Below are 23,624 nucleotides of genomic sequence, written 5' to 3'. Positions count from 1 at the left end.
TCCGACTAATTTCTTTCTTATTCCATATGAATTTATTCAATTGACTTCCCACGATACCAGCTTTGCTGATTCTGTTGTCTATTTCTATATTTAGTTTACCATCTTCAGTAAAAATTGTGCCTAAGTAGCTGAAATGTTTTACTTGTTCCACAGGTTCTCCATTCACAACACAGTTGACATTTTCAATGATTCTGCCTATTTTCATTGTCTTTGTCTTTTTATTGCTGACCTTCATACCATATCTATTACAACAGCTATTCAATTTAGTCAGAGAATCTTGCAGACTTGTAGCGGATTTATTTAGAAGTATAACATCATCCGCATAAAGCAAAGAGCTGACATTAACATCTCCAATTTTGATATCAGGTTGAATACCACATTCCTTCATAATGTGATCCATATAGATAATGAATAACAGAGGGGATAATGTACATCCTTGTCTCACACCAGATTTAACATTAAACCATCTTCCTGTACTTCCTTCAATTCTAACTGCTGACTTGCAACTCAAATAAAGACTAAGTATTGCTTGGTATAATACCCCATTGACACCATATAACTGCAGCGTTTTGAATAGCTTCTCTCTTGGCACCTTGTCATATGCCTTTTCCAAATCGACAAAACTTAAATACAGATCTTTGTTATATTCCCATGCTTTCTCGACTATTTGTCGTAAAGTGAAGATCTGATCCTGACAGCCTCTATTTGGCCTGAATCCAGCTTGTTCTTCACCAAGCTTTTCTTCCACAATTTTTCTCAACCGTTTCTCAAGTATACTTGCATAGATCTTGCCAGGAACACTCAGTAGGGAAATACCTCTGTAATTCTCACATTCAGTTTTATTTCCCTTTTTATATATGGGTACTATGAGAGCTCTACTCCAATCATCGGGAATTCGTCCCTCTGTCCAAGCTTTCTGAACTGTGCAGTGCAGCCACTGTAAGACTCTTATACCACCATACTTCAGCATTTCTGGTCGAATATCATCTACTCCTGCTGCCTTTCCACATTTCAAGCCTTTGATGGCTTTTTCTACTTCAAGTATGGATATATATTCCTGACTGCATGCCTGGTCAGTGTTTTTTACCACTGTGCTGTCATCACTGCTTGTTTCATTTAGCAGTTTTTCAAAGTAATTACTCCATACTTCAAGGATATCTTTTTCTCCTGTTTTCATTTCACCTTTATCATCTCTAATTCCTTTTACAGCACTCTTTCCTCCATTCCTAAGCTTCTTCAACAACCTCCAGAATATTTTGCCACCTTCTTGATATTTATTTTCTATATTCTTGCCAAAGTCCTCCCATGACTTTTGTTTAGCTAGTTTTACACACTGTTTAGCTTTCTTACATTTGTCTCTGTATTCTGTAAGAGTAAAAGCTGACTTATTTGACAGGAACTTTTGATATGCTTTCTTCTTTTCCTTCACTGCCTCTTTGACTTCCTGTGTCCACCAGGGAGTTCTAATTTTTTTTATCCTTGCACACAACCTCACCACATGCCTCTCTGGCAGAATCAATCAATGTTTCCTTCAGAGTTTGCCACTTAATCTCCAAGGTTTGATTCCTGTTCTCAAACTCTTTCATTTTCTTTTCAATAATATTTCTGTATTTTAGTCTACAGTTCACATCTGAGAGCTGCTCAACTTTTATTCGCTTTAAAACTTTCTTACATGTTATTCTTTTCAATATGAAATTCAATTTTATCCTGCTCAAGACTAAATAGTGATCACTTCCAATTTCAAATCCTCTGTACACTCTGGTATCCTGCACCAGGGAGAAAACATCACTATCAACAATAACATAGTCAATGAGACTTTTCTTATTCCTAGCCTCTTCTCTCCATGTGAATTTGTGCACATTTTTATGTTGGAACATGGTGTTAGTAATAACCAGTCCATGTTCTGAGCAGAAATCCAAAAGGTTTTTGCCATTATTATTAGCTTTGCTCTTTTCTCCAAATTTTCCCAAAATATTTTTGTATGTCTCACAATCATTTCCTACTCTACTATTTAGATCCCCAACAAGGACCAACTTTTCCTTTTTCATTGTGTCAGTTGCTTTTTCTAAAGCCTCAAAAAATTCCTCCACTTCTACCTTAGTAGAACCTTCTGTGGGACCATAGGCACAAATAAGTCTCATTGTCCAGTTCCCCATTCTCATATTTGTCCACATTACTCTACTTGAGACTGACTGCCATTCAAGAAGATTAGCCTCGTATTTTGTGTTGAATACTATGGCTACTCCTTCTTTTCCTTGATTGTCATTGCCTGAATATAACATTTTGTATTTATTGCTCAGAAAGATCTCACCAGTTTTGGTCTTTTTTGTTTCAGTCACCCCTATTATGTCGATCTGGTACTTATCTAATTCCTCAGCTAGCTCCATTTCTTTGCCATTCAGGCTTCTTACGTTGATAGTACCGATCTTTAACTCTGGTGATGTTGAGTTGGGGTTTGTTTTCAGATTTGTTCCAGTAGCTGACTTTTCGCTGTTCGCCCTGGTTCCCTGGCGAAAACAACAGGGGCCTTGTTTAACCGGGCGACGCCCCAGCCGGCATGAAAATTTGTCATGTTGTACCATCATTTTTTATTTTGGTTTAACCAATAAGAATACAATTTGGTCGGCTAAATCCCAAATTGCCAGCCCACATTCGGTTACCAGGTTTTCAGAAGGATGAAGAGATGTTCTAAAGGGTCCAAAGTGACTGACTAAGGTAGTTTTTGACCTCTGGAATGTTGAGTATGAGGAAAGATTGAGCAGATGTAATTTGCAAAGTCTGGTGGACAGGAGGAAGATTGGAGATATGATAGAGACCTACAAGTTGGTAAGGGATTGTTATAGGATCAATGGTGGAGAAGTTCTACACAGAATAGTGGGAGATCAGGGGAGAACCAGAGGTCATCCTTGGAAACTGTATAAAGAAGGTGTGAGTAGGGGAGTTAGAGGCAGGTTTTTTTCGTGCAGAGTTGTGAATGATTGGAATGCCTTTGCCTGAGAGTGTGGTGTCTGCAAGGAGTTTGAGTGTGTTTAAGACATGGTATGATGAGATGTGTGTGTGTGATAAAAGGACCTCCCAGATGAGTCTTTGACTCCATGAGGTCTTGGGGTAATAATAATAATAATAAACAGATAAGAAAATATTTAATTTTGCAATACATAAAAGATAGCAGTGCCAATGGAATTCAAGAAATATGAAACAAATTAATTAATCAGACTTCTGCATGATGCATCTCAAACATGCATTACTGCTGACTACAACACATTATGGCTGAAAAGACTTGAAATTGCATCACAGTGACTGGCTTGCATGGTCAGAAAATTAAGTTTGAACATATATGCCAACTAAATTTTATTAAATTTAGTTGGCATATATGTTCTGCTAAACCACCTGATATATGATAATCATGTATCTTTTATTTATGAAACAAATTATTTTAAGCTAAGCTCTGTCAGCAGGATTCAGCTAGTTAATCCAATTAAACAATTAGATTACTTATTTAATGAGATATGGATACGTGATTCTTGTTTTGAACACTGCAGATTTGATCTTTCAATCAAGCCTCATAGCCTATATTCTACAATCCCTGTGACATCTTTGTTACCGCTGAAATTTCTACATGCTTTCCTGTTTCTCAGCAATCCCAGCAAATCTGTGCACATTAATTCAGGTGATGTCTGATCTACTTATTAATGACTACTGAAACAATTCTTTATGCTCTCTTTGATACTTCATAATATGTTTCTCCCCTTTAACATCAGCATCCTATTCATTATCACTCCAAGATCTCTTTCTCTTGCTTTTCCTGCAGTACAACTTTACTGATACTGTAAATATCCACCATATCTCTTTGAATTTAAAAATACAAATATTTTTTATTATAAAAATATAATATTCATGCTCTTAAATAATAATAATAATAAAAACATTGCATTTTTATTAATGTTTATTTCATCTTGAATCACAATAATTTAAATCATAAGATGCAAGCCATATTATCTCCAATAAAATATAGTTAGCATTATCATTACTGTTTCATTGCTTGGTTCTGTTCACCTTGACAGGCATCAGACCAAGAGTGGCAAAATGGCTTGTCTTGTTTATGCACTTAATCAGAAGGATCTGTAGAGATGTAATTTTTCAATGCCTTTACATTTCTTCTATGAGCATTAGATACTTTAATTTGCATAATCCTCATTTAGTATACAAAAACTTTGCTCTCTAGAAAACCATTCAAATTGGGACCTGAATGTATATTGAATGATGATATAGTATTAAAATCAGTTGCTACTACTTTCACATGAAACTAAGACAGTGAAAACAAATAAATAAATAACAATATATATATATACTGTATATATCAAATGTTTATGAAACATTGTAATTAACTAACACTTAAGCTGTAGTTCAATTTTTAAACTAACACTACTGAATCAACATGACCGTCAATATCAAGACTTCAGTTTTACTGTTTTTAAGTTTTCCTCGGACAGTTTGTATATAGTTTTTATTTAAATTATTTTCATATTAACTGTTAAGTTAAGCAGTCCTTCTTCTGTTTTGTTTTAAATATCCTGCAATTATGGTGGTAAAAGTTCCTGGCTGGCTTACTGTCTGTTGTAGTTAAAGTATTGATAAAGGCAAAATATTTATAAGGTCAAAGATATTGTTTTTGTTTCCTTTTACAATCCTGAATAATTCTTTGTTTAAATATGTGACAGCAGGTTGAATTCTGAGTAGCTCAGTTTCTGTCTGCATGACAGATATAGGGATTTCTAATGAAATGCTATAATTTGCAATAAATGTTTTATTTTTTATCCCACTTATTGGATGTGACTTTTGAACAGAATGAGAAAAATAATTACTGATGACATTAGGAAGGGCTCACTTTAGTGAGTACGGGCATGGCAAACCCGAGGTACCTGATGCTGGACCATGCCTTACTTCATGTAATATACATCTGTTATATTATCTGTAGACTGGTCCCTCCCCTTTTTTCTTTCCTTCTTTCTTTTCTTCTTGCTACCTTCCCCCAAATGCTATTAGAGTATTCGAGGGCTAGGGGTGAATCTTTCCTATTTTGCTATTTCATCTTATGTGGAAAGGGCCTCTGCAACCCTACCACTTTCTTCTTGCAGTGACTTCACTCCAAAATGCTACTATGATTGTGCCTAATAATGCATCTCATGCTGCATCGGATGTCGCGCAGAATAATCAGAGCCGCATTCAGTGCTTAGGCAGAGGGTCCTGTTCGAGAAGTATATTACAGTCTCCATCAAAAGCCAGTGATACCGTGAATGAGCAACACAGAATGTATAAGATTAATCTTAGAGAGGAATTTTACATAGGTACATGGAATGTCCAGGGTTTACAGATGGGTACTCTTGAGATTGTCTGTAAAGAGATGGATAGGTATAAAATTAACATCTTGGAAATTACAGAGACCAGATGGAATGGAGAAGGTCACTTCAAAAGACAGGATGGTAACCTAGTTATTTACTCAGGTGGTGACTCAAAACATCATGGGTAGCTGTGATACTGAAGACAACTCAGGCAAGAAGCCTTCTTGGTTATAACCCCATTAATGATAGGATACTCTCCATTAGACTTAAGGCTCAGCCTACCAACGTATCAATTGTAGTAGTTTATGCACCCCACATGGATAGGCCTGAAGAAGAGAGTGAAGAATTCTATGAAAACTTGCAAGCTGTTTTGGACTGCCTACCAAGGAGAGACATACAGTACATCTTAGGAGACTTAAATGCAAAAGTGGGAAAGAGTATGAGAGTCAGGCCGAAGTGTGGCATGTTTGGTCTGGGTGAACGTAACACCCATGGTGAAAGACTGTTGGAATTTGCCCATGCTAACAGATTAGTTATTACCAATACCTGCTTCCAGAAACATCCACGACGGACCTATACTTGGACATCCAACATTGATAGGTCAGGGCACCAGATTGATTACATCCTGGCTCTCCAGCGGTGGAAGACAAGCATCTCTGATGTGCATACTTGTTCTGGAGCAGTTTGTGGTACAGACCATCAGCTGGTAAGAGCCAAAGTAAGACTAAGACTCCGAAGACTTCCAGGTCAGGCACATGCCACTAGATTGGATGTTAGAGTAATTCCTAGTGGATTCACAGAAGAAACATCAACTCGGCTGGATGATTTTTTGGAGACCAATGAGTAAATCTTACCAGAAATGTTTTGGGAAGGAGTCAAGATGATAATACAGGATACAGCGAAGACGTATCTCGGCCCAATAAGAAAACCAAGAGACTCATGGATATCAGATTCAAAATGGGAACTAATCAAAAGAAGGCAGTTGGAAAAACAAAGAGACACAGGGACTGAAGAATACAAGAGATTACATAGAGAAATCAGAAGAGCCATCAAGCAGGATAAGGAAAAGTTCTATACTAATAAATGTGAAGAAATAGAGTTCCAGAAGAAGGCATAATTATAAAAGGATGTTTTATTTAGTTCGTGACTTAAAGCACAAGTTCAAGCCTAAATTGAATGTCATCAAAGATGGGAATGGATCATTACTAACAGAAGAGTTGGAAATCAAAAACAAATGGAAAGAATATTGTGAGGAACTGTACAGCAGAGTGGATAAAGAAAATGTGGAGTCCTCTCACCAAGAAAATTTTGACTTGGAACCTTCTCCACTTAGGCATGAAGTTGAAAGAGCAGTTAAACAGCTCAACAGCAATAAGGCCCCAGGTGCAGATAAAATCCCAGCAGAGTTAATTAAGGCCACAGGAGATGGAGGGATAAGAGTGTTTCATAGATTGATTACAAGGATATGGGAGACAGGATCATGGCCTAGAGACTGGAAGAAGTCAGTTTTCATACCACTACACAAGAAAGGTGATACGAAGGCATGCAAGAATTATAGAACTATTAGTTTGATATCTCATGCAAGCAAAATTTTATTAAAGATCTTGCTAAATAGGATTAAAGCCAAAGTTGAGGCAGAGATGCCCGAGGAACAAGCAGGTTTTAGGAAAGGTAGGGGCACCACAGATCATAGAAAAATATAAAGAATTCAGACTCCCTCTGGTAATGTGTTTCTTAGACTACTCTAAAGCTTTTGACTGTGTTGAGCATGTGAAACTGTGGGAAGTAATGAAAAGAATGGGTTTTCCTCAACACACTATCAGGTTGATAGCCAACTTGTATAAGGAGCAAGAAGTAAGAACAGGTGTTGGATTGACTGACTGGCTTCAAGTTGGAAAAGGAGTTAGGCAAGGATGTTTACTTTCTGCTCGCTTGTTTAGTATATATGCAGAGGACATTATGCGTGAAGCATTGGATGAGCTCAAGACAGGAATTACGATAGGAGGTAGATTGATCAGTAATCTGAGGTACGCTGATGATACAGTACTCCTTTGTAATGACATGGAAGAACTAGGACTAATTCTTGACAAAGTTAACAAGATCGGTAATAACAGAGGACTTCAACTCAATTCTAGCAAGACAAAGATCATGGTTCTCAAAGGAAAAACAAACAGAGAAGCTCTTGAGAAACAAATGTATCTTAATGGAGAAAGAACTGAGGAAGTCAGCAAGTTTGAGTACCTCGGATCCATTATTAATGTGAAGAATTGCTGTTCAGAAGAAGGTTAGGAATGGCTAAAACAACAGTCAGAGACCTGTCTAAAATCTGGAAGGATGAATCTATTTCCATGGGAACAAAGTTGGGGATTTTGGATGCAGTTGTTTTTCCAACAGTGACTTATGGATGTGAGACTTGGAACCTAAAGAAGTCAGATAAGAAACAGATATCTGCTTTTGAGATGTGGTGTTACAGAAGGCTGTTGAGGATATCATATAACTGAAAGGCATACAAATGAATGCGTGTTAGAAAAGATCAGTAGAACTTTAAGTTTCCTTATGAATATTGACAGAAGAAAGTTAAAATATTTTGGACACATAGAAAGGATGGAAGGGGACCTCTCAGAACAGTAATGGAAGGTAAAGTTCCTGGAAAAAGAGGAAGAGATAAACTATCAATGAGATGGATGGATGGTGTGTGTGGAGTGACTGATCTTCAGAGAGTTGAAGCTGCTAGAAGGGCAAACAACAGGACTACATGGCGAGGCCTAGTGTGGAACATCATCGAGCATCGGAGTGACCATACGGCATCTGTAGATGCCCAGTGAACACAGTGAGTGATGACATTCTGCATCTTTCTGTTAGATACTCTCTTTTCCAATCTTCATGGTCCTTTAGAAGTTACCACTTTATTTATAGAAGGCTTAAAAGTATTACTGTAGAATTTAGTTGTAAAGTTACCCTTGCTTTCTCTCTTTTGTCGTACACCATTCACTTTGTATGAATAGCATCCCTCAGTTGATATTACTTTGTCAATTGGCACTGCATAAAGATCTGAATCAGGAATAATGTGTACTGGAAGATTATTAAGACTTCCAAAACTACTTATTGTGGAATCCACTATTCTATTTCCAATTCCATTAGATCTCCTGTTAATGATCCTGCAGACATTGTTGAAAGGCAGTGCCCTTGTTCGATTCTTTGATAACCATCAGGACAACCACAAATAAATCTATTTGGACCAGTGGGAATACAGCCAAAGCCAAGGACTGCCTTGACACCCTCCTCCAATTCCATTACTGTATCCACTTCTATGCAAAAAAATAATATACTATCAAAAGTATAACCAGGTGGACAGCTGCAGATATAACTACCAGGAGTATTGAGACAGCTTGCTGATCCACAAACTAAGGGACCATTTGCACATTCATTATCATCAACAAATTGATTCCAATAATAATGCTGTAAGAAACCATCAGGATAGCTGCACCTATAACCTCCAGCCAGATTTTCACATCCATGCGAACAACGTGTATCATCAATGCACTCATCCATATCAACACATGCAGTTCAAAGTTATCTTACAATTAATTGCATTGGACCAATTAAAATGAGCTCTGATGAGCTATGCACTCTTAAAAATACGTCGGCAAAAATGCAACCCAATTGATGTGAATTTTGTAGCGCAGTTTTCATAAGCCACATGACAGCACACCCAACTGCAATGGGCACACAATGCCACTAATACACACACATGCACCTACACACATAAATAAAATAAAGTTAGTACTTTTCAAATCTGCTAATCTTATCTTCTGTAAAAGAGATAGATGTAGACAGTCAGATCTGTTTCAGTTAGGAAAATTATGTAAACTTTCACACATTTCTTTATAAAGACATTCTACAAGGAAACAACTTATATGAAGGATTCTTGTCATGTTCCAATAAACTGTTTAGTGTCGATAGCATGCAGCGTAAGTCCAGATATTTCCTTGGCTCTTGGTATTTTAATGTAAGGCTTATGTTCTTCTAAAGTATGTTTGCCTTATAAAGAGGGCTGATAACTTTCTATCTTTACCTATTAGTGTGTTTTTTCAATCCAAGTAATTTTTTTAACTATTTTGCCAATATTTGCAATATAACTGTTTATCCATTAGTCCCAAATCCCTATCTTAATCAATTTCCTGCAATCCAGTACAATCAAAGTACATTGAGTATGTGATTTTTGTCCCAGAGTGCATAACCTTACATTTGGAACTTTAAATTGACAACTATTATTCTTTAAAGGTCCACAATACCAATTTATTTAAATCGTCCTGCAGGATGTCTACATCACTTTCATCACCTATTGTCCTCCACAGTTTTGCATCATCGGCAAACCACTGAATATTCCCTATTACACACACACACACACACACACACACACACACACACACACACACACACACACACACACACACACACACACACACACACACACACCTTAAATCATTCCCTATATCATTAATATATTTTATTAATTAATTAAAGAGCAATAGCCCTAGTACAAAGCGTTCAGGCACTCTACTACTCACCCTCATTCTCCTAGATTCCACTCCACCATGCATTACCCTATGATGTCTGTCTATCTGATAACCACCCCTCACCCATGCCATCGGTTATATATTTAAATGCTGGACTCTGCAAATGCTGTAGCAGAGTCCAGCAGATCTAGAGGTGGGATGACTAATAAAGTGCACAAAACTTGCTTTCCTGTGGAGCAATGAAGCAAATAACTGATGCATTGCAGAAAAGGAAAGACTGGGTGTCAAAAATAATGGTAATCGTGGGCACAAATGACTTAGTTGGGGGAAAAAAAATGTTGATAGAGACTCGAGGAAGTTGTTGCAGCAGGTAATGAATAACAGTGTTGTTGGAAAAGTCATAGGTGTGTTGCCCAGGTATGACAACAGTGAATTGTGGACAGCAAGGCTGATGATAACGAATAGTAAGGCTCAATTGTGTAAGGCAAGGGGAGTTCAATTTGTAAATCTGTGAAGTGAATTTGAAGGAGAGTTGGAATGTTTTAAAGTTGATGGATTGCATTTGAATGGATTTGGTGTTGTGCATTTAGAAAGGCTATTGTTTTCTGAGAAGGCACAGTGCCAAGAAGTTAATGTAGTAAATGATCAGTCTACTTGTGAAGGGATAGCACAACTAAACAGATTGTATGACAGGAGGAAGATGGATATGAGGTTGAAGATGTGGTTGCAGCAGCACAAGGTGATAGAATTCAGAGTTAATATCAGGGAAATGGGAGTAGCCAGACTGAAGAGAGAGAGAGGTGTGGTATAGCATCTAGAATAGAGAATGCTGATGCTGGTAGAATGGCCTCAAGGACATAGGGATTTATGTTTGTACACAAATATTAGGAGCTTTCAAAACAAGAGAGCTGAGTTTATTGTATTGATTGAGTCCATATGCCCAAAGATAATTGGAATAAGAGAAACTTGGTTGTCTGAGGAGGATGTAATGTTGGGAGTAGAAATAAAGGATATATATAATTTTCTGGAATGATAGCAATGTGAAAAGAGGTGGGGAAGAGTGCTGTTAATGATTGCAGAGAAGTTGTGTCCACAAAGTGTGAAAGTTGATAGTGCATGTGCAAATTTTGAATCTGTGTGGCATGAAGTTGAAATAAACAGGTTGGTATACCTGATAGGATGCTGTTATAGGCCAGGGAATGCAGAAAATACTGATTGTGAAATGTTTAGGGAAATTAGTTGGCATGTTGGGCCCTTAGATCCAAGGAAAATCGTAGGGAATTTTTTAGCTATGTGGCCAGTAGGAGGAGAAATGACTGTGGAAGAATGACATTGTGAATTTTTATCCCAATGACATTGGGATAAAAATGGGAATAGAGTGACTGATGCAGAGGACATGGTGGAATTGTTCAATGAACACTTTATTGGAGTATTTCATCCTGGAGGAGTCAGTTTTAATACTAGAGGGATAGAGCAGGTTCGAGGTTTAGAGGTGCAGGAGGAGAGTGTGTTACAAATACTGGATACGCTGGATGTCAGTAAAGCTGTGGGACTGGATGGTATTTCACCACGACTTTTGACAGAATGTCAGGCAACTGATAATGTCTTTGACCTGGCTTTTCAATGAAAGTCTGGCTGCGGGAAAGGTGCCCATGGAATGGAAGGAAGGTAAGATAGTTCTATTGCATAGGGGTGGTAGCAGACTGGAAGTGTCTAATTATAGGCCAGTTTTTGTGTCATCAGTAGTTAGTGAGATCTTGGAGAAAGTAGTGACGGACCGTATACAGAATTGGGCAGATGAGGGTAATGTTATCTGTGAGAGTCAACATGGATTTGTGAAGGGGTGCTCTTGTTTTAGCAATATGCTAGCCTTTTATAATAAAGTTACAAGAACATCAGATGAGGGAAAGGCATATACTGCCATTTTCCTAGACTTAGCAAAGGCATTTGACAGGGTGCCACACGATAAGCTGATTATTCAAGTTGCAGCACATGGGTCTGAATGTCAGATTGGTTAACTGGATTCAGAATTGGCTGTCCGATAGGTATCAGAGAGAGTTGTGTATGGTGGAGCAATATCAAAGAGGCAGAAGGTTACAAGTGGGGTTCTACAGTGCTCAGTACTGGGACCTATATTGTTTAACCTTGACATTGTCCGTTGATTGCAAAGGGATATTCAGTTGTTTACAGATGATGCCAAGCTGGGAAAGGTTATTAGTAATAGTGCAGATGTGGTAGCCCTGCAAGAGGATTTGAATAAGCTAGATAGATGGGCAAATGAATGGGAGATATCAGTTTAATTCAGCAAAATGTAAGGTCTTGAGGTATGGGACATTGCATACTCTATGGAAGGAGTTAAACTGGAGGAAGTAGGGGAGACAAGAGATCTGGGGTTGATGATTGATAGAAACCTGAAATTTAGAGGACATATTGCAAAGGTAGTGAAAGTAACACAGAGGATTGCTGCAATAATGAGAAGGACGCTGACCTGCCGAGATAAAACAGTTATCATTCTGTTGTATAAGGCCCTGATCAGACCACACTTGGACCATTGTTCTCAGATTTTGTTCCCAGGATTTGAAGGGGGAATAAATTAACTGTGGAAAGGGTACAAAGGTGGATAACAAAGATGGTTTCAGGACTATACAATGTTAGTTATGAGGATCGGCTGAGGGAATGTGGACTGCAGTTTGGTGGATAGGAGAGGTGATATGATTGAGACTTTTAAACTGTTGAGAGGTGGTTACAGGGTTGACATTGGGGAGTTCTTACGCTTAGTTGGACAGTGGGAAGGAGTCAGGACAAGGGTCCATCCCTGGAAGTTATTGGAACATGACAAGAATCCTTCATATAAGTTGAAAAAGAGGGTGAGGAGTAGTTTCTTTGCATTGAGGGTGGTTGAACCATGGAATGCATTGCCTGATAGAGTGATGAGAGCGAGAACGGTCAGTGTGTTTAAGGAGTGGTATGATAGATTTTGTGTTTCCTAGGAGTGACCTCCCATGATGAGTCTTTTGACTCCATGGAGACTTGAATAATAATAATAATAATGTAAAAAGAAGGCAATTCAGTTGGGAGACATTAATTACAGGAATATAGAATGAAAGGCGGAGATAGTGTATGGGAACAAGGAGAGTGAGTTTGTTAAATTTCTGAGAGTTAAATATCTTAAGCAGCATGTGACTGAAGCAACTAGAAGCTTAAATGTTTTGGATTTGGTAATAACTTCACAAGATGTAGTTGTTAATGAGATGTTAACTGCCTCTGGTTGATAAGAGTGATCATGAGGTGCTTGTTTGGGAAGTGATGAAACAACAAAAAATTACTGCCAAAAATGGATAAATGTGGAAGTATAAAGTGGGTGATTATAGGAAGCTTTGTAGTTGTTTAGCATCAGTACATTGGATAGGCTGAATATAAAAGATGTTGACAATCAGTGACGTAGCTGGGGGGGCAGTCTATCCTGGGCAGCACTTTTTGGGGTTTCAAATGAGACAATTTATTTGTCGATGATTTTTATTACTTAATTAGTTTTTAACAACTATACTTACAACTGAAATAAATAAAATATAAATATTATAACAAAACCGTTACGTTTCCCTATCATACTTATAATTCAAATTCTTAACGATCAAACTCATGGCACGGTGATTTCTTTATTGGTTATTGCTTATACCGTGACGGCTACGTCTCAGCAGCGGGCACCACACGGTGAGTACACATTTGCAAAAACGGATTTTTTTTTCCCCTTCTAATTTTGCGTATAACTAAGGCCATCGACAGGATTTTAGGGCCCTGGTAATAATATTTCTGCAGTTCCCTATTATATTAGGGTTTTTGCTTAACCCATTTGATGAATTTATGTATAAAAATTAACAAGCATTATTCCGTTTTTTTACCCTAAAAAAATGCTGAAATGCCTGATTCATCATTACTCTTTTTTAATCTGCTACACATTTATATCATTTGGGTCATTATCGAAACTGTTGAAAAAATATTTATTGTATTCTTTATGTATGGTTAGTCTAGAGCAGGGGTGGGCAACCCTTACATGCATGCCAAATGTGGCAAGCCAACGACTTTTTTCTGGCACGCAATCCAGGGTCACCTTAAAAAATAATTAAATAAATAAATATATTTCAAACATCTTCGCTGACTTGTATATTTTAACTTAATATAATACAATTTTATTAAGTACAGCAATACCAAATAAAAATGCAATAAAGAAGCAAACCCTACCAACTGTTTTAGTAATAATAAGTAATAATAAGATAAGAAACAAAGATCCAATTTCCAAGCCATCTATCTCTGTGATATACTGATGTATAAGTTTCGTCCAGTTCAGTTGTTGCATCATTCATCAGGCAGCCAGACGTGGCATGACTCCTTTACCATCATTTGATATATCTTTTTGTGTTTCATAAAGAACGTATCCATTTTCTAAAGTGTGTGTATATATATATATATATATGGATTTGGATTTTATTAAATTGTAAGTCATTAAAATATGGATTAGAAGTATTTATTGTCAATTAATGTTTAACTTATTAGATATAAAAGCAAATTTCCTTTACATTGCTGTAAATATACTGTATTTACTCGAATATAACTCTTACTTTTTTTTTCTCCAAAATTAAAGCTAAAAATCTTGGTGCAAGATATATGTGGGGATTTTTGGAAACTACAGTTTTCAGTTTTTTTCCGTAAAATCCCCACATATATCTCGCACAATGATTGCTATTTCCTGCCTAGAGAGCAGTTTCCTTGTATGTGCATCCTACCCAAATAGCACCATCTTCTTTCCCATTATTTCAAGCAAAAATTACCAGTAATTTTAAAGACCTGAGATACTCAATGAACAATCCTTCATGAATGACTAATGAACAGACAGCTATGGCACTAAGCAAAGATAGAGCAGCTATGAAGACGTGCATGTGATTGGTGCAGTATTAACAAAAGATCGTGCAAGTCAAAGATAAAAGCAAACTGACAATTTTTGAATTGAAAGCTAATTCTCTTCAACCAAATTCAATATCTGAATTACAATATTCATTATATATTTCTTAGTTTTAACACGTTTACGTATTTTAACACTTTCAATTGATTTTTATTGCTGCTCTTTGCATTTGAGCTGGGGGCCAGACTTCCACACATCTAGTTTTTAGTTAGATACCATGTTTGCCGGTGCAACATATGGTTTTGCTTGAGTCTAAACAGCATAGTTTATGTGGGGAAGGGGACATGTGATTCATTACATAGTGCCATTTTTATCCGTTGTCTCTAATTGCATCATTTATTGAGAAATATATTATACAGACTGCAAATGTCTCTGTACCTTATTCAGTGATACAATAAAAACGACCTGTTTTTACTTGCGTCTGTAGTCATTATTGGCTACTGGGGAGGGCATGTGGTTTACCATGGGAATCAAGTTACTATATGATGTGAACGTGTTTAAACTTTTTTTTCCCTGTGCGAGGTATAACGCAAAACTTTTCAATTTCTTTTTTCGTAAAGGAACATCAGGAGTGCGACTTATACGCGAGGGTGAGTTATATTTGAGTAAATACAGTAAGTTATTTTTAAAGCTATGTGAAATGTATTATCAATATTCAGGATTATGAAGTGTTATCTGCACATGATTAGATTGCATGCATATCTTTCTTTTTCATTTGCATGTGTGTAAGTCGGCTTATAATTGTACTAATTTTTGGTTTGCTTAAACTTGGTTGTTATATGCAGAGAGTGATTATGATGAGATTTTCCCAAGTCCAACTTATAATTTTTGTCAGTGTCTCATAATATAATTTTCATTAAAGTTAAAAGCTATATGAAGAAAGCAGTTATTTAATTGCTTTCTTATATATTTATTTATTTATTTGCTTGCTTCCTGCTCTTTACAGATTGAGCAGAATGTCACAACCACCAGCATAGAAACATAAACATTCAAATAAAAGGATATTAGACAATTTAAACAATACTGGACTGAAAAATTTGGCATGATTAAGAAAGATAATAAAGCATTATGCATTTTACGTTTCGAATCAGTTGTTTGTAAGACTTCTTCTGTAAAGAGACATTTTGAAAATATTCACAAGAAATTAAGTAATAAAATGAGCAAGAACAAAGAGAATTAATTTCTAGTGAACTGAGCAAGACAAAAAACAGTCTGATACTTTGACGATTATTTCAGGTAGGCCTGGTTCCAACTTAGTTGCTGCTAGTTTTGAAGTTTCAAAAGTTATTGGCCAACATGGAAAATCACTCAATGATGGGGAGTATATTAAAGAAGCATGGCTAGAATGTGCTCCTTTCCTTTTTGACAATCTTTCAGAAAAGGTAAAAATTATTCAGCACATTAAAGAATTGTCTGTGAGTAGAAAAACAATTAAGGATAGAATACTTAACTTGGAAAGGAATACAGCAGAACAATTAACAAAAGATTTGGCTTCATGTAAGTTCTTTTCTATTTGTGTTGATGAGAGCACAGACATCAGTAGGCTGGCAATCTTTGCTCGATTTTGTAGGGATGACGAAGTATGCGAAGAGATGATCAACCTTGTAACACTACCTGAGAATACCAGTGGGGTTGAAATATGTAAAGCAGTTATAAACAAATTATCTATTTGGCAAATTGATATTTCAAAAGCGGTATCCGTCACAACTTGTGCTGCGCCCAGCACGATTGGTAAGGAAGCAGGATTTGTAAATCTGTTTGCAAAACATGTTGGTCATCCACTGATAGATTTCGTTGCATCCTACATGAGAATTTATGTGCAAATGCTGGCCTAAAGGAACTTCCAGAAGTGATGTAAACAGTAACCAAGGTATTTCTGCACGTGCTTTGAATAACAGACAATTTCAGAATCTATTGAATGGGTGGATTAAGTGTACAAAGGACTAATAATGTACAACAATGTTCATTGGCTTAGTTGAGGTCTTGTTCAGAAACGATTTGTTGAATGCCTGGATGAGCTAAATCTCTTTTTTTGACTAATCAACAAATGTTTTATAGAAAAATGTATGACATCGTGTGGGTTGGTAAACTGATGTTTTTTGCAGAATTTTGTGAACATTTAAATGACTTGAACCTCAAACTACAGGACGAAAACATCTGCAAGTTTATTTTGAGATGTTTTCGGGGATAAATATGGATGATTTTGAAATGCAGTTGATTGATTTTCAAAGTAGCTCAATTTGGAGGCAGAAATTTGTTGACCTCAGAGTTGACTTGGAAAATATTGAAAAGGAGCAATTAGCAATGGGAGTAACAGAGAGAAGTGCAGAAAAAGAGGTAATATGAATTTGGAATGCTATTCCTGAAACTTTTGTATGTTTAAAAACCCTTGCAATAGCATTGTTATCCATTTTTGTAACAGGAGTAGTCTTACAGATGAAACTAGTAGCGCATGCATATCTCTAAAGGGTTACAAAAATATAAATCTGATATAAATTATCTGTCATTAGTGATGCAGCAACAGCAGCAGAGGTCTCATTGATGCTAAATAAATAAAATGTCCACTATTTTTCTTTCTCTAGTTTTGATTTCATGTTTTCTGCTAAAAATGTAAAGATTAACTTCTGTTTAATATATTATGTAGGTAAAATAACAATTCATTTTGTCTGTCATTTTTATGTATTACTCATAAGGGATTAAGAACTAATAAAATTATATCTTTAATTTTCTTTTCTTTTATTGTGCTTTAGTCAAGTAAAACGATTATGAGATTGGGCACTGCAATATATTGGAAAAACTTTAAAAAAATGAATGTCTGATTGATCTTTATAAAAAAAAAATTCAGAATTAATGTTTACTCTTTTGCTGATATTAAAAATTGCATCTTTGAATTGTGCAGCTTTATTTGGCAGGTAGAATTACACTTAAATGCAAATAAAAAATATTCAAGCTATCAACAGGGTAGAAGGACTTTTAAATTCCGTCACTAATTTTTACATTCATTCAATCTTACATGACTTACAATAATCATTCTTACGATATTCTTTGATTTTACCATTCTTAGTTTGATTTTTGATTATTTGAAAAAGGTCTTCTTAATGCTTAAAAGACACCAAATAATATGTTCCCCAAAATTTCATTTGGCACATGAGAAAATTTTGCATCAAAGATTTGGGGATTTTGGCATGCCACACACTTAAAAAAGTTGCCTACCCCCTGGTCTAGAGTCCAGATTTAAACAAATCTATCATACTGCTGCGTGTTTGGAAGTTTACGGTGATCAGGGAGCTGCGGCGAAAACACCTGCCAGTGGTGACGGTGACTAAGCCTCAGAATGTCAGAAATGCTGTATGACTTTTTTGTAGTATTTTTGGTATGTATTGAGAATGGCAGCAAACTCGGTGTCCGCTCCTGGGCGGCAAAAGCTCTGGCTACGCCATGTTGACAATGCATAGAAGCTCACAAGGCAGTATATAACAAAAGCATTGTATAACTGCATACCAAGGGTTAAGTGAGTAATTAGAGTAGGAGTGAAATCAAGCAAGCTGTGCTGGAAAAGAAAATGTTATGGAGGAGGTACAAAACAGTTGATGGTGATCGGATCCATGAAGAGTATAAAGTGCAGGCTTAGAAAGGCAATGAACATGGTAAAGAAAATTGAAGGTGCAGTATGAGAGGAGATTGGCTGGTCAGGCCAAATCAACTCAAGAGAATTTTTCTGCTATATCCTTTGAAATAACGCTTGCAATGGATATACTGAAATTATTGAATGAGCCCTTTATCAACATACATCATACTGATGTAAATGATGATGCACTGCAGTATATAGAAGGGAGGCAAGTATTAGGAGAATTGAAAGTGAAAGAATTAGAAGTGTATCAGATGTTGATTGGGTGACGTTAATATGGCTGTAGGAATGGATGACATATCACCATGTATTAAGGAATATGCGCAATAGTGAGCTCTGCCCTTCATCTGGTTATTTACTGAAAGTCATGTAATGGATAGGAGCAGAGTTCCTAAGGAGTAGAAAGAAGACAAAATAGTACCATTCCACAAGCATGGTTCCAGAACATAAGTTTCCAGTTATAGACCAGTCTGTATAACTGTGGTTGTGATCAAGGTGTTGGAGAGATTGATTAGGAATAGAATACTGGATTGGGTTGATGGACATAGTATTCTTTATGAAGATCAGCATGAATTTGTAAAGGGTAGGTCCTGTTTTAGCAATTTACTTGCATTTTATGATAGGGTAACGGGTGTGTTTGATAAGGGAAAATCATATATAGTCATATTATATATTCTCAGACTTTGTAAAACTGTTTGATAGATTATCATATCGAATGATATATGCGCTAAACACAAGAAAGATATTTAATTAGCCAAATATTTCTTAAATATCTTTCTTGTGTTTACGTGCATATATCATTCAGTCTTATGTTACAAGTATCCTTAAAACAGCAGATTATCATATCATAAGTTGGTATACAAGCTGCAGAGGATGGGAATTATACTGTTTAGATGGATTGGAGATTGGCTCTCTGAATGATACCAGCATGTTGTGTATGTTGGAGCAGTGTCTCAAAAAAGGAGGAATAACCAGTGGCATGCCTCAGGATTCTGTTCTTGGGCCCTGCTGTTTAATTTGTTTGTAAACAATATATCATGTGGATTGAGTGTGGATCTTTAGTTGTTTGCTGATGATGCTAAGTTGGGAAGAATTATAAGTAACACTGCTGATGTTAATTCCCCCAAGGAAGATTTGAATAGACTTTTTACTCATTTTAATATCAATAAGTACAAGGTGTTGCATTTTGGAGTGCAGAAATATAAGGCTGTGTACTATATCGACGGTGCCATACTGCAGAAAGTGGATGAGATTCGAGATTTGGTAGTATTTGTTGACAGACTGAAATTTAGTAGGCATATTTGTTAATGTTGCATATTTGTTAATAGCACATCATAGTGCACCTACAAACCAATCAATAGCTGCACATCATAGTGCTGCTCTCATAAGTGCTCTAACATGTAAGGATAAGGAAGTGGTTGTGCCACTGTATAAAGGCATTGATCATACCACACTTGGACTATTGTGCTCAATAACTGAATTACTCTTATGAGGAATTATTTTAAAGTTATTACTCTGACATGATTGTTATCTCCATACTTTACCATAACGAATTCAAACTTCAAAATCTTCTATAACCAGTGTGTTAACACAGGTCTCTTTGCTAGTGTTAACACACTGGCAAAGTGTTAACTTCAATGTTACAATAATACTTATATGTTTCTCATAAGGAGGAATATCTTGCTTCAATGTACTTTTGATACTATTCATATCTTCAGTTAAATATCAGATTTCTGTTCTTGGACTGACTTACACTAATAGCCTTTCTTAGCATCCTAAAAACTTTGTTTTCTTTTACTTTCAATACATTGCTTCTCACCTATAGCACTTCTGACATTATAAATTCCAAATCTGTGCAACCGTAAAATAATGCTCTAATGTTTCAGGTGGTATACCAAAAACTTCTGAACATGTTTGGTGATATCTAGAGGATGCCCCACCTCTCCCAATGACTCATATAATTTCTCATCAGTTTATTTCTATCTTATGCACTTTCTTTAGGTATTTTCATTTTTTTTTCCATTGTTATTTCAATTTTTATTCTTACATCCAAAGAAAAGCAGATAGTTCCATCTCCACTTCTGTCTATCGTAAGCTGACTTTTTCAGGACAGAGAAATTGAGAAATGATGAGCCGAAGAAATTCACATTTCTTCGGCTCATCATCCATCTCAAAAATTTGGCATCATTAAATCATTAGTAACCAGAGCACAAAGATTCTGCTCCTCTGAAGAATCATTAAACCAAGAATTGGAAATAATCAAAAATACAGCCATCCAAAATGATACAATCCAAAAACAACTCAAAAAATCACCACTCACTTCCCCACACATCAACCCAGATAAGAACAAACCCGTAGGATTCCCATACCTTATGTCAAATGCATCTCCAAACTTCTTTCAAAAATTTTGAAGAAATATAAATTGGCTGCCACCTACAAACCAATCAACCAAATCTACAATTGGTTTCCTTCTCCTAAAGACAAACTCTCACCTCTACTACCTGGTGTGTAAGAGGTCCCATGCTCCTGTAAATTGTCCTACTATAGACAGACAGGTAGATCCATTAGCAAACACATTTCGAACATCAAGACCATATCCGTCTTATCAAACCACAGATATCTAGCCTCGCACAACACGGAATTGAAAACCCAAACCATAGGATCCATTGGAAGAAGACAACTACTACGTAGATCTTCATATAAACATGAACGTTTATATAAAGAAAGTGCTGAAGCCCTACGTCATAGACCTAATTTGAACCGTAATGACGTTCTTACTATACCTGAAGTCTGGGAAATTGTCATCCTAAATTGCGTAAAATAATTTTTATATATATTATCTCATTTTAATGTAAATTTTTTTTTTTTAATCTAGATATATTTTAATTCTATAACATGCTACTGCATGCATAGAGAGATTCAATTGTAAGCATTATTATTATTATATCACACCTCCAGGGAGTCTAAAGACTCATAGAGTTGATGCCCTCCATCGATAACTCTTCGTCTCACTACTCCACCAACCTTCATTATCTAACACCATCAGCATCTACCTCCGACTACCACCACTAGTGCTTTCACAGACAATCACAAACATCCATGCCCACCGTGGGATTCGAACCCGCAGCCTTTTGGCTGGAGAGCAGATACGCTGACCACTCGACCAACCAGGCTGGCATGTGCCCTAACTGTATGTAATTTCTAGTATTGTTTGAATTAACTGAACTGAAGGTGTCCTATGATACTTAGGACGAAATATTTACTTATTAAAAATCTTACTACTGTGGTTAAGTGTGCATGTTTAGTCATGAATGCTCCACAAGTTTCGTTTCATTATATAACAAAAATTTTTATTCTCATTACTCCACCTTTTTTCTAAACATGTTAAAACATGAGCTGCGGGTTCATTCCATCTGCTTTTTCTTTGCAAAACTTCTCCCACTCAACTTTTCATGAAACAAATCAACAGATTTTTTTTTTTTTTTTTTTTTTTTGAGATGCATACCATTATACATGTCCATAAGGATATGTGCTTTGCATTATGGAATAGTAAGGCAAATGATATGAAGTCATTAGCCTCTATGTACAAGTTGCCCAGTCCTGAAGTTACTTCAGATGCACACTTCATTTGCTTACACTTGGATAAAGGATCAAGCTAAGAATATAATTTCTTGGCATCTTTAATTAACAGATTTCTTCTTCTACCTTTCATGTGCTATTAATAATGCAGAATAAAAACAATCCACCACCTGTATTTATGGGTAGCCATGTTGTTTGTTACATGTTACTGCTAGACTTTATTTAGCATGGTGATGTCTGCGATATTGAATGCATAATGTAACAAATGTACATTATACATAAATTAAACTAACAAGGGATGATATATCACCTGCAGAACAAGCCTTTCAATTATTGCAGCAGAGATAAATATGTGAAACTTGCTGCTAATCTGAATACACTAGAATTATAGGGTTTTTTCTTAATCTTAGTTGGACTTATTGCAATTAAGATAATATTAAACAAATAAAATCTTATTTTATTTGTTTAATATTATCATTATTATAATAGTTTCTTCTCTGCATATTTGCAATTCAGTTTGATAGTTCATTTAAGAATAATTCATTACCTAATGGAAAATTATTTCTCCCTATTTTATATATAATAAGAGGAAATAACTCTTGTATGTTAGATTTTCATAAGAAAAGTTGTTTGAATTTTGTGTTAGGTACATAGATAAGTGAGCAGAGTTCCTTAATGATTAAGTTTTCCTTAAACAGTAGCTTATAAATATTTATGTGCAGGTACATAAAAAGTTGAAAAAAGATGAAAATAACAAAATTGAAAAAGAGATAGATACTATTGCTACATCCCAAAAGAAAATCAAGGAAGAACAACAACATATATGGAAGTGGTAAGTAGAATCAGGATAAAGTTATAAGTAATTATTGTACTTTATTTATTTAGTTTAAACTTTAAATTGATTGTGAGTCTTTTCTTTTCTAAGTAAGTAGCATATTAAATATTTAAAAGCTTGCAAATGTTAAGGTTTTGAAGAACTACAATTATCTATGCTTCTGCTTATTTAGGAAGTTCAGTATAATTTCTTTTGTGTTACATTTCACATGTAATTATAAGAGTTGGAAACCCTTGTTTTATTATTATTTTTATTATTATTATTATTCCGGGTAAACTCCAAGGAGTCGACAGACTCATCGAGGGAGGCCCTAACATTATTATTATTATTAATTATTATTATTGTTCCGGGAAACTCCAAGGAGTTGACAGACTCATTGAGGGATGACCTAACATCATGTCTGGAACAACTATTCAACATTCACACAGTATCTATCATATCTTGCCTTGAACTCATTCACGGTCGTAGCACCCACAACAGACTCTGGAAGCTTATTCCACTCATTCACCACTCTCCAAGTAAAAAACCTAGCTCTAACACCCTTGTCAACTACGCTCTTGCCCAGCTTCCATGCATGGCCCCTAGTAATCCTCCCACCACCAGTCATATTTTCAAAAATATCTTCTGGATCAATCTTATAAAAACCCTTCAGTAATTTGAATGTCTCAATCATATCACCCCTCCTTCGCCTATCGTCCAATTTCTGCAACCCACAAATCTTCAACCTATTCTCATAAGGTTCATTCCACAGACCTGCTATCAT

General features: G+C 36.0%; 1 protein-coding gene across 1 annotated transcript in view; it reads left to right on the top strand.

Moving 5' to 3' along the window:
- Positions 1 to 23,624, top strand: part of LOC150103256 (DNA topoisomerase I, mitochondrial-like) — a 364,529-nt gene that overhangs the window by 73,454 nt on the left and 267,451 nt on the right. Inside the window, exon 4 of the mRNA XM_090398605.1 lies at positions 22,749 to 22,858. Within this exon, the coding sequence (XP_090254731.1) occupies positions 22,749 to 22,858 (110 nt within the window). The remainder of the gene's footprint in view (positions 1 to 22,748; positions 22,859 to 23,624) is intronic.

Source organism: Typopeltis vanoorti, chromosome 9 (assembly GCF_054136105.1).
Source record: "Typopeltis vanoorti isolate ZY-2024b chromosome 9, IOZ_Tvanoo_1.0, whole genome shotgun sequence".
In the NCBI taxonomy this organism is placed as follows: Eukaryota; Metazoa; Arthropoda; class Arachnida; order Uropygi; family Thelyphonidae; genus Typopeltis; species Typopeltis vanoorti.
Note: the sequence above shows the minus strand (reverse complement) of the source record. Positions and strands in the feature narration are given on the sequence as shown.